The sequence below is a fragment of the Rutilus rutilus genome (assembly GCF_951802725.1).
Source record: "Rutilus rutilus genome assembly, chromosome: 11".
NCBI lineage: Eukaryota > Metazoa > Chordata > Actinopteri > Cypriniformes > Leuciscidae > Rutilus > Rutilus rutilus.
In genome coordinates this window covers 30,702,525-30,714,979 of record NC_140216.1, presented here as the reverse complement: position 1 = coordinate 30,714,979, position 12,455 = coordinate 30,702,525, and the positions used below count along the sequence as shown (strand labels likewise).

General features: G+C 37.7%; 1 protein-coding gene across 3 annotated transcripts in view; it reads left to right on the top strand.

The window, feature by feature from the left end:
• Positions 1 to 620: 620 nt before the first annotated feature.
• Positions 621 to 12,455, top strand: part of kmt2ba (lysine (K)-specific methyltransferase 2Ba) — a 29,374-nt gene continuing 17,539 nt past the window's right edge. For 2 of the 3 annotated variants that reach the window (XM_084422964.1, XM_084422962.1), the window contains exons 1-9: positions 622 to 992; positions 4,825 to 4,891; positions 5,979 to 7,430; positions 7,728 to 7,912; positions 9,622 to 9,729; positions 9,811 to 9,967; positions 10,960 to 11,170; positions 11,304 to 11,356; positions 11,695 to 11,949. In XM_084422964.1, coding sequence (XP_084279090.1) covers positions 702 to 992; positions 4,825 to 4,891; positions 5,979 to 7,430; positions 7,728 to 7,912; positions 9,622 to 9,729; positions 9,811 to 9,967; positions 10,960 to 11,170; positions 11,304 to 11,356; positions 11,695 to 11,949 — 2,779 coding nt within the window. In that variant the 5' untranslated portion in view covers positions 622 to 701. Of the gene's footprint in view, positions 993 to 4,824; positions 4,892 to 5,978; positions 7,431 to 7,727; positions 7,913 to 9,621; positions 9,730 to 9,810; positions 9,968 to 10,959; positions 11,171 to 11,303; positions 11,357 to 11,694; positions 11,950 to 12,455 lie in introns of all 3 variants that reach the window. The other variant, XM_084422963.1, reaches the window with a different exon arrangement.

Below are 12,455 nucleotides of genomic sequence, written 5' to 3'. Positions count from 1 at the left end.
ATGATTATTTGCACATCTCTCAATCATCATTGAACTGACTTGCATTGGATTATTTTGTTTACTATTCTTATAATATTAATTATTATTATGTTTTGTCCCCCACAAGTAAAACTACAGGGCTTTAAAAACCAAAAGCATTTATATATACTCTTATGCTATTGGGACATATAGGGTGACAACTTGTGCTATTGGGACAACAAGACAAGTTGTCTTGCTATACTGTTATAATGATCGCATTGATTTACATTACAATGTATCAGAATTTTATTTTTTTTGGCCATATAAACAGCAAGTGCATCAAATTACATATTGCATTTGTTCAGTTTAGGCCTCTGAAAAAAAAATGCAGGTGTTTTTTCCCTCCACGAGTGTGAGCTCCATGTTCTCACTATATATGTATTAAAGTAATATATTAAATGTATCAAATATGATATAAAACATAAAACACACATTTAAACTTTTTATTTATTTCAGATTTTTTTTTATTTCAATAAACTGCTTGATATGATTAAACTTTTGAATATATATTATTTATGAAGTGTTTACAGAATGACGCTTCATTATATTCAACGGCAAACGGCCAAAAAAAGAAAAACACTTCATCTCCCATAATGCCGTTCGTTTCCTCCGCTATCTCGCGCCTTTCCATCTTGTTCCTCTCGAGAGCTCAAGCGCCGTAGTTGTTGTTGTGGTATGTAATAATGGCGGCAGCAGGAGGCGGATTACCAGCCTCGGCTGTTGTAGCAACCATAAACACCTCCGCCACCGTTCGCTGCCGTTTCCCAGGTCGGCCATGGACGTCTCGGAGCCTGTTGAGGACGGAGAAACGCTCTCATATCGGTCGGGTGAGGGATGAAGACAGAAAAGGGCCGAGGCCCGTCGACGTTGGAGCTACGCTGAGAGAGGATCCGTCACTGTCGTGTTTGCTCGGGCTGGCGGAGAAACACAGGCTCCAGCGCGAGGCGGGATTCTGCACGAGCGGGAGCGATGAGGTGAGCGATTCGCCTAGTAATACCGACAGTGCTAATTATTCACAGCAAGTGCATCAACAGCATGTCGCTGATGTCAGTTCCTGCAGAGATGCATCCACCTGATCACAGTTGCACGGTCGTGAGCTTTACAGATTAACGTTACAGAGATGAAAAAGTACTTAAAGGGACGCCCGTCATATGGTGGGCTTTTGCCGGGCTGTGGCGTTCACATGGCGGGTGTTTTAACTGTGGTTGACGGTGTTGCCGTGGCTACTGGGATTGTGCGTGGGTCAGTGAAGGTGTGGTGTCCGCTAATTAGTTATGAGGGAGTTTGTGTACAGTCATCTGCTTTAAGACTTCATGTCAGTGTTGCTGACCGGCCTGTTTGTCTGAATAGTTCATATTAGTTATTAATGTTAATGCCAAGTAGGCGTGGCGTGCATCAGAAATAAGGTACAGTAACTAATGATGTATTCTGTCAGGAATCGCCATTGGATGAGTAGAGATATTGCATAGTTGTAAAATTTTTTTTTTTAATATATATATATCCCAGATGCATATGTACAACGTCAGGTAGCATTGTTTACAAACAAGTTAATTGTTTTGGTAACGCTTTCCAATAAGGTTAATTAGTTAGTTAACTACTTTAGTTAACATGAACTAAGAATGAACAATACTTCTTCAGCATTTATTAATCTTAGTTAAAATTTACTAATACACTATCCATTTTTAATTTGGCCAAGTTGGTCATAAGTCCTGCAAAGCCAGACAATAGTCAGAAAATCGATTTTTTTATTAATTAAACCATTTGTTGAAACTTTAGACAAAATATTTAAACTTGTAGTATGATCTAAATAGAATAATAGCATATGGATCGCTCACTCGAGAAGAAAAAAACAGAGGCCCAAACTGAACAAAATAGTTTAATTTGATGCAGATTAATGTAATTAATAGGCTATACCAAAAAGATAATAATATTCTGATAGCTGCTTGTAATGTAAATCAATGAGATTTTTCGGTATAGCAGACTACTACAAAAATGCATAAATGTTAGTTGTCATTCTGTTTCTCCTAATACTAATATATTAGTAAGGTGATATTTAAATGATTTGTTTTATGATCAAAGCTCTGCAGTTTTATTTGCAATGTAATATCATGATGATTGAGAGATCTCTAATTTGACCTTAGTTGTTCTTAGGTTGTTTATTATAGTCGCTGTACTTTTTTTAGGGATACTATTGATTTCTTATCATGATCGGCCAATACTGATCCTGATCATTCAAGCTTGATATGTAAGATCACTGATAACTTTTTTTCTTTCAAATAAAGTAATACCGCAGATGTTGCCTTGGTTATATTATTTATGGTAATGCTGTAATCGTTGTTTTAATAAAAAATAAAAAAATCACAACAAATATTAATTTTACAATGAACATTTTAATAGGTCTTTAAAAACAGAGCTTGGGCAAAACTATCCATTTTAGGATTCTTCGGCTCATTAAAGAGCCTACAAAATTGCTGGCTGTCAGTCAGTGCAGTTACATTGTTACACCAGTAGGTGGCGGCAAGGGACTGTCTCTAAGCGTGAGTCATCATTACGTGAGTTCATTCAATGAATACATTCATGAATGAAGCAAGATGTCGAAATCAATTTCACTTTTAGCTAGGAGTGTGTGATATTGACACAAAATGTCAATCTCAATATTTTCTGGGATTTTATCGAACAAACATTAGACATATGTTGCTGTGTGTTTATTGTGTTGGTACCTTGCAGGTTTAAGACTTTAATATTTTTTTCTGAAAAAAGACAAACACAAATAGTGGTGAAAGCCAAAATATTAAATTAAAAATTAAATGTCAAGGATGAATATATTTACCACAAACAATTGAGATTACAGGGGCCTTTCGTGCTGTGCAGTCTGTAGCTCCGCCTGAGAGAGATCTGTTTCTTCTGGATTGTGAATAGCAAAAATGCATCACAATCAAATGGTTTATTATCGCATATAAAAAAAACATCTTGCAACATAGAATTTGCAAGATAACGTCTATATAGCAATAATAAATAGTATGTGTATTTTCTTAATTTCTGTTGTGCTGACGGCAGAACTGGTAATGTCTGAGCTTATCGATACTGAGGTCTTTCATACAGGGTTCCCACGGGTCCTTGAAATCCTTAAAAGTTTGTGAATCTGAAAAAAAAAATGTCAAGGCCCTGGAAAGTTTTTGAAATAGAACACGTATATAGATACAGGTCCTTGAAAGTGCTTGAATTTATTTTGTGCAAGAAGTTTTCTGGAAGAAATACTATATTCCCTCCGGTTCGCTAATGTTATTTCGGCAACACTTCGTGGCCTATGCATACTAGCTCGCTTTATTAACGTTTGTTGCGCGCATTTACGCGTTATGTTAAGTGTTAAATGTCTTACAAGGTAACACGATGTAACCTTGCTCACGCTTGAAATGTGTCCCCACATTAAATCCTTGAATTTAAGGGTATTGGACCTGGAAAGTCCTTGAAAGGTCCTTGAATTTGAAGTTAACCAAGCCCTGGGGCCCGTTTAATACCGGGTTTCAGTACCTCAGACACCGAGAGCAGATGACAGAGGTGTAATATCCAGTACGTCCATAAAAATTTATTTTGAAATTGAGTAGATTAAAACAATGGCCGGTAACATGCATACTGTATGCCTAACTGTGTGTGTGGTATAAGCATACTTATTAGCAAATAATCCGAATAATGAAAATTGCATATAAACTGGAGTAAAGTGTTCTGCTTGTGTCATGGAAACATCGTACTGCGATTAAGACCGTACTCTGATTATAAGAAATAATCACATCATTATTTGGTGCGCATGTAAACATTGTCAATGTTTCAGTTCCTTATCCACATTTAGTTTTTTGGTAATGAGCACCAGCCTTACTAGGTTTACCTTAAATTATAGGGACTTTTTTCCAGAAATTCCCATAGCTAATACAGTGAATCATAATGCAGTCTGATTCAAAGCTGAACCAGTATAGGACTCATGTTGAGCTTTTATATCACACATTGTAGACTGATGCAATCCCGTCCTGTGCTTTGAAATTCTGAGGTATCTGCAATCAGTCGATGATGCAGCATCATCTTTACATGAGAGGACAGTTGCCACTTTATGGGGAAAAGAAAAACTGAACTTGATTTCTTCAGTCTGAATCCTTATGACTCATGAGTCGTGGAAAGTATCACTGAATGGTTTATGTCAAGGGAGGCTTATGCAGTGATGCTTCTCTCTTGTAGACATTTTCCCCTGATATATTCAAAAGAAACTGATAGATTAGATTGACGACGTAGGAAGTATTTTGGAAATATCCTGGAAATAACCTCTTCTCATTTTGAAGAACCAGTGTCGATTCGCTGTATTCAGTTGATGAAAAAATAAAACTTTGTAATGTCCCTCCCATCCAATAAATCGCAATTAGCTTTGTGCTTTACTTTTGATATGAAACAGTCTCAGCTTTCAGACTCTGTCACTTTTATTAACCTAAGCTATAACCTAATTCAGTATTGTGATGAGGACTGTTCTCTTCTGTGTCAGCATTTCTCACTGCTCACTATATTAGAGTGATGGAGCAGGAATCCCATGTTACGCATTGAAAAAATGAGTGTTGTGTTTGAAGCCTGGGTTTAGTATTCATGGAAACAGTTTTTTGTTGAAATATGTTATGTATAACACTGTTATCAATCCATCAGGGATTCTGTAGTGCTGAATGGTCTATTCCTACAGATACTATTTTAAATGAATTTGATGCTAAATGATTAAAAATATAAAACTACATGTGGTTTTGTGGTGATATTTTATCCATCTGTCTTTCTCAGGAAGGAGACTTCACAGGCTTTAAAGTGGACGGTCAGTCGTCCTTGCGTTCAGGACAAGGTTCATCCAGTGAGTGTTTCAGCTGTTTTTTTATGTCTAATCAATTTGATGATGTTAACTCTAACATTAGTTTGGGCTTCGCTTTTACACATGCTAGATTTTATATTAGTCAAGTCAAGTATATTTGTAGCGCTTTTCACAATACAGATTGTATCAAAGCAGCTTCACAGTGTTAAATTAAAATAATACAACAAGGTTTGTTTCTAATGGAATTTATTGATTGATAAAATCAAATTAAATATCCCCAACTGAGCAAGCCAAAGGCAACAGTGGCAAGGAACCGAAAAACTCCATCAAGTGACCTAATGGTGTCCTAAAACTCCATCAGGTGACCTAATGGAGAAAAAAAAACCTTGGGAGAACCCAGACAATATTAAACATTGTCATTCAGACCAAAATTAATCTACTAAAGAAAAGTGTGTTTATCTTATATTTTTTGTTTCCTATGTAATTTTTCTGAGCTATGTATTTGGTATTTAACATGGTGTCTCTTTAAGAGAATAGGATGTGAATGTTTAGAGGATGTATTATTTAAGCCTGAATGGGGCATAACTTCCTGTTTGATCATATCAAATTTTCATGTTACGATGATTGCTGAAGCTTTTATCATGGTATACGGTATTATCACGATATTGAAATAATTTGCAAAAAAAAAAGCTTTATTATACTATAACAGGTTTAATAAATGCTTTAGAAGTTTTTTTTTTGTATTGTTAGTTTATATTAACCAATGAATTAACTAATATAACCTTATTGTAAAGTGTTAGCCGTCAATAATAAAGAATCAGAACATTTTCAGTCAATGTCTGGGACATGTTGTAGTCCAGATTACAATGTATTTTATTTATATTTAAATGTGCATTTAATTTCTACACATTTTTACATTTGGATTACCTATGCTCATTTTAAGTATATCTTGAATTTAAATTAATCTTTTATCTTCTAAAATATAATTAAATAATAAATAAATATTCAATAAAATACTTTCTACACAAAGGGTGTATAATGTTAATATTGAAATTGTGCCTGTATTTCAATTTTTTTTTTTTTTTTTTTTTAATGAATGATAAAATGTCTTTTTTTTTTTTGCATTTAGATATAAAATCATCATTATTGGACAAACCTAACTTGAAAGGCAGAAGGTTATCCAGAACTGACCAAAAATCTGTGAGGCCCAAATTGGTTATAAAAATGGGAGCCAAAAAGATGACCAAAAAAGAAACGACACAAGCAAAAAGGCCATCTGTGGATGAAGATGGACATCTGAAACAGGGCAGCTCAAGTAAGAGAAATGGCAGGGTACTCAGAAACCAGAGAGAGGGACCATTGGCCTCCTTGCAGACTGAAAATGATGAAAATGGGGCGTGTAAAGAGGAGGAGATCACTGGAAGGTCACAGAGACGTGGTTCCAGTGCAGCACAAAGCCGGAGGAGGCAGGACAAATTAGTGTGGACTTTAACACTGGTTAAAGGTAAAGAGCGAGCCTCCAGAGTAAAAGACCCCAAAGGCCAAAGAGGTTCAGCAGAATATTCTAAGACCCACAGGAACAGGACAAAAAAGATTGCTGGTAGCGATCAGGCAGGTGCTGTATCCGCAAAACCAAGGGGCAAACAGAGAGGGGGCAGAAGGACAGAAGCAGATGTGGAGCCTCTTGAATCACTTGGCGGAGGTGCAGGAGCATCTTTAAGTGACAGTTCATTAAGTTCTTCCAAAAATAAGCCTTTTATAAGGCGACGAAAGAGTATATTTGGCCGTCGAAGTTTACTGCAAAAGGAAGTGCCCAGCAAAGTACCTGACAGTCGAGGGCAGACCTCTAGCATGCCTAGAAAGAGACAGCGACTTGTTTGCGCAGAGACAGGCTCTACACATGTGCTGCAACGGGTGGAGGGACAGGAACAGCCACTTGGAGAGATGGAGAGGTCCAAATCTGAAGTCCAAGCTAAACAACCTAAACACTCTGCCAGACCAATTGTTAGCGCTCGTTCTTCCCGCGTCATCAAGATCCCAAAGAGGTTCATGGATGATGAGCGCATGTCTGCTCTCCCAGAACGAGGTTCCCCAAAGAAACCAGCTCTTTCTGAAATCCCAATGGATCTCGGCAAACCGAACATAGATCTCCAAACCCTCAATTCCGGAAGCAGGCTGAAGACCGCACAAGAACCGCTGATCCCAAACAATGATGAAAAAAGTGTTTCAGAAAAGGGGCAATCTCAAGGAGTGAAGCCTGTTTTGAGTTCCTCTAGGCCTTCTGGGGGTCCTCGTGGCAGGGGTGGGAGACCCGGCCAATCCACGGACCAGTATAAGATATACTGGAAGTTGAAGAAGCTCACAGCATGTCTGGCAAAACGAAGGATGCAGCGGATTGCCAGTTCGAGCTCCAGGCTAGCAGAGGAAGGTGCTGAGGGAGGGACCCATGATATGCAGGAAAGGAAGTCTGATCTCAAATTGCAGGACATGTATTCTCCAGGGGTGGTGCCAAAAGTAACTATACGTGTTGGGGAACATTCGGATCAGGCGTCTTTGGCAGATGGACCTGCTAAGGAGAACGGTAGGGTTTTTGCTGTCAAGTATTATGCCACACATAATAAGAATAAGAATAAACCTTATTTGTATACCAAGGTGCTTATAAAAACTACATTATAGTTAGCACCAAATAATTTACATGAAAACAATTAATGCCATAATATAAAATATTAAAGATGACACCCACTTTGTAATGCTAATAAAATTAGTGTACATAAAATGCATAACAAAAAATGATTTTTTTTTTTTTACTTTTCCAAGTGTGTTGGTCTGTTCTCTTGTTCTCCCATTAACCTTGAGGCAAATTCCTTTATTCCTTCAGTAGAGACTTCTAACCTTGAGGGAACCACTGAAACGAGTGCACAAAATACCCAGATGATGTTGGAGCAAGGTTACTCCCACAGAATGAGTCTTTCGGGTGCCAATAAGAGGATGTTCCACCTGCTGAAGAGAGCCAGAGTCCAACTGATTAAAATCGACCAGCAGAAACAGCTCAAATCAGCTCAGGTCAGAATGTTTAACAATTTTATGACAGCAAACAGTGCTGTTACATTTTAATAATGCACTGTATCTGACAAGTTCTGACTATTCATAAGCTGGGTAAACGCAATGTGTTCATTTTCGAAGAATCATTTGGAGGTTCACTGTATACACAATCGTTCAAAAGGTTTGGACATTTTTTTTTTCTGAAGAAATGTATACTTTTTTTCAGCAGACACATTAAATTGATGAAAAGTGACAGTAAATACATGTATAATGTTACAATAGATTTCTATTTCAATTAATGTTACTATTAATCTGTTAATTAATCTATTTATCAAAGAGTCCTGAATTCCCCCCCCCCACAAATATTAAGCAGCACAATTGTTTTCAACATTGATAATAATCAGCATATTAGAATGATTTCTGAAGGATCATGTGACGCTATGTAAATGTGCGCTTTTATGCGCTTGTTTTCTTATTGGATAAATTTGTCCGCCTCAATTGAGCACATACGTTTTTAGAATTTATATGCATATTGGCATTTCCACCCAGCCTTTTTAAATGCAATATGCCAAAAATAGGCAGATTGAAACATAGCTGCTGAACGTTTTTTAATAACAGGAATAAATAACATTTTAAAATGTATTAAAATAGAAAAGTTATTTTAAATTGTAATATTTCACAACAATGCTGTTTTTACTATGTTACTGTAAATGCAGCCTTGGTGATCAAAATTTCTTAAAAAAGAAAAAAAACATAGACCCAAAACATTTGAACGGTAGAGTATTAATATTTTTTGTCACTTTAGTTTGTCACCGAGACCTTAGTGTGAACAATAGCCGCTTTCCGACCAAGTAGTTACAGGAACTTAGTTCTAGGAACTAGCCACTTCTAAACAGTTCTAAGAACTACTCTCCCCCAAACTCAGTTTTGCTGTTTGCGTTCGCACTGGCCAAGTGGCCATAGGAACTAGTAGGAGGGGTAAGGGAGTGACGCAAGCACGGTGACTTTTATTTTGACGGTGCAACGGACCTTTATTTTGGCGGCGCTGAGAACGCCAGAGCAAACAATGCTCACATTCTCTGTGTTTATTAGTTAGCGATCTGTCTAACAGTACTGTTTAATATGTTATTAGATAGAACTGTTATAGAAAGTAGACAGTATATGAAAAAAAGGTTATTAGCCTATGCCGTGTGGTTGATGTCCAGTGTTGCTAGCTGGGCAGATAAACATAATCATGTTTGGCTTGCCCTCAAAAGTTGCGTTGGATTTTCTCTTCAGCATAAAGGTTTAGAGACCCATCTATCACTGTTTTCCATGTTTGTATAGATAGTTTCTGGAGTAAATATATAGGCTATAATCTGTGTGTTTACATTATAGCTGTTTTAAAAATGGCGGGTGCTGGTGTTCCGCGTGCGTTCGGTCAATCAGCGTACACTAACGTCACGGATAGTTCCTATAGTGCTGGTTTAGACCCTACTCTGAAGTAGGACCTAAATTAGTTTCTCCAAATGGAGTTCCTAGAACTAAAATCGTTCCTAGTTCCTGCGGTGCGAACACGCCGACATCCGGGTACTTTAGCCAATAGTTCTAGGAACTGTGAAAGGTTCCTCTGGTCGGAAAGCGGCTAATGTTTTTGAATGGCAAATTATATTTTGATAAAACAATATATAAGTCTGTAATATCTTTTAAATCTGTGTAATTATACAAACAGTGATGTTTATTCTCTGCAGCTTCTGTCTGGCTCTGTGAGAGTAAGAGATGGATCAGCCACAAGCATGCAGAGAGGAAGAAAGAGGGGCAAGAGAGTAGTCCCAGCTCACCCAGAGGGGGCTCCACAAGTATGTTTCACCGAAAAATATCGCTTTGCAGATTTTTCATCGGATTGTGAGTTTAACGCTGCGCTTTTTTTAACTCTGTAGGAGCAAGTGATCGGTGGTCCACGGATAAAGCATGTGTGTCGAGCAGCAGCGGTTGCACTGGGACAGCCACGTGCCATGGTTCCCGATGACATTCCCAGGCTCAGCGCCCTTCCTCTGCATGAGAGAGAGGGGATCACTGCTTCACCTGCCGAAGAGGGTACACACCTCTACTTTGCTCATTCTGTCCACATCCGTTATAAGTGACATTTGCTAATATCATGGAGATAAATGGGCTCTTTTGGCCTGTAAATTGTGTATTATGTCATGTTAGTTGCAGTGTAATTGTAATACAAGTTCAGCTCGTAATTTGTGGGCTTGAATGCATAAAATGTATGATTTCCTTTAAGGCTTTGTAAACAAGTTGTATAAAATGTAGAATGATTTTAAATATGATTAATATAATAATGAAATGTAAATATAGGTATTCTATAATAAATATTCTAAAATATAAAAATATTTATTTTAGATTTAATGTACAATTCCTAAAAGTATCTCTCTATTTGGACTACTTTTCATTTACTTTATTATTTTTGAAACCCAGCCCACCAAGATATTAGAATGTTTATTAGTATTTTTTATTAATTTAATTTAGTATAAGTACGTGTAATAATAGTGTAATTTTGCATTAAACTCTTTTTAGCTCTGTTTAGCTGAATATTCTCATCCTTTCGGGATATGGGAACATGTAATGGCTAGAAGTTTTGTAATTACGTGAATGTGAAAATAAAATGATCCTAGAGTGTGTTGCATTCATAATGCACAACATATGCAAAATGAGTCGTGGATTGTATTCAAAACACCACATGAGATGGCCTGAGGTCATTTGAAAAACTCACATAATGCACTACTGCACAAAAAAACATAAAAATAGAAACACAAAAATTTGCATTATGGTATTTCTTTATTTGTTTGAAATGCTTGTATTTGAATGCTAATATGTGATTGCAATTTAAAGTGCTCCATCATTGCAATGTCTGAAATAATTGTAATGCCTACTTGTGGCAGCAGTTCACCATTATATCTAGGTGGTGTTCCCTTCATTTCTTAGCAAACCAAACCTTGACATTCCCAAAATGCCCTTATTCTTACGTTAGATGCTTTCTTTTGCCTCTGTCTCCCTCTTCCACCGGCCCCCTCTGGCTCTTCAAGATGTTGCATCTCACTCAGAACCAGAGAGTGAAGAATCTGTTGAGCCAAAGCCGACATTTAGACGCAAGTATGAAAGCACTGCTTTTGGCTATCGGCTAAAGCGCTGCATGCGCTGCAAGGGCTGCAATCGGCTGGAGGACTGCGGGAGCTGCGTGTTCTGTCTGGACAAGCCCAAATTTGGAGGACCCAACAAGAAACGGCAGAGCTGTGTGTAAGTGTCCAAATAGTGTTAATTACAAGGTATTACATGGCAGCAAGCCTTTCCCGGGGTTTAAAGAAGTCATATCATACATTTCTTCTTTTTTGATCCTTTTTGTGGACTTGTTTTTGTAATTTTTCAACAGCTTAAAGAAGTGTTCGCTGATTGAGCAGAACAAAACGAGACGATTTAACAAAGGTACTCTACTTGCCTCTTTAAAATTGAAATCCTTTTTAATGACCTGGTATTTACAGTCAATTGCCACTTGCCAATGCAAATATAATAATAATGAATAAAATGTACGTGTTTCAAGTATTACAGTTAAAAATACTGGTACTCTACAACTTTAGCAGACAAAGTTGGCATTAAAGCTCTGGGCTGTGTTTCCCAAAAGCATTGTGAGCTGGGTTCATCGTAGAGACCATTGGTGGCAATGGTTCTGCGATCTACTTGGACTTTTTGGGAAACTCAGCCCTGGCCTGTTGGTTATTCGTACAGATTTGATCATTTTATTTGACCACCTCTCTTTGGCGCAGTCCAGATGAAGCGGCGGCGGCGGCCATCAGCGGCCTCTGGCATGAACAGCAGCGAAGAAGAAAACGAGGAGGAAGGGGGAGATGATGGAGGAGGAGGACAAGCCCAGTTCAGCCCCACCAGGAGGCAGCCCAGACGACAGGTCACTCCTCGGTCCTACAGAAAAATGCTGGGGTACGACGACTCTGACACAGAGACACAGAGTGTCAGCTCAGAGAAGACAAAGGCCAGTGGGACCCAAAAGACTCAATCCAGTGGTATGAGTTTCATGTCAACCCTTACGGCAATATACAAAGGAACAGCTCTTTGTTTGTCTTAAGAGCAGTAGCATAGCCACGAGGGGGCCTGTCCCATTAACATTAACATGTTGTGCGTAGCTTACGCTTTCATTTTCTTTGCGTGTGAAAGTTCATTAGCATGCGGTGACAATGTCGGATGCACAAAGTTCAATATTGCTCTTTTTCAAGAAATCACGGAAAGATGAGCAAGAAGGAGAAAAAGTGGCTACATTTAGTTTTTTGATAGCCGATGCCGATATCTCAAAGAGCAGGGTGGCCGATATGTAAAATAAATAATTTATATTTATTTTAATTAATATTTAATTAATTCGAAATGATAAATAAGATAAATGCTTGTCCTTTAGATGGCAACTTCTTGATTTTGCAGTCCTATTACAGTATTTTTCAGAAATAAAGTTATTGTTTAAAAATGTATAAATATATGAATAAAAAGGAAGTAAACACTGTAACAGGTCACTCAGTAA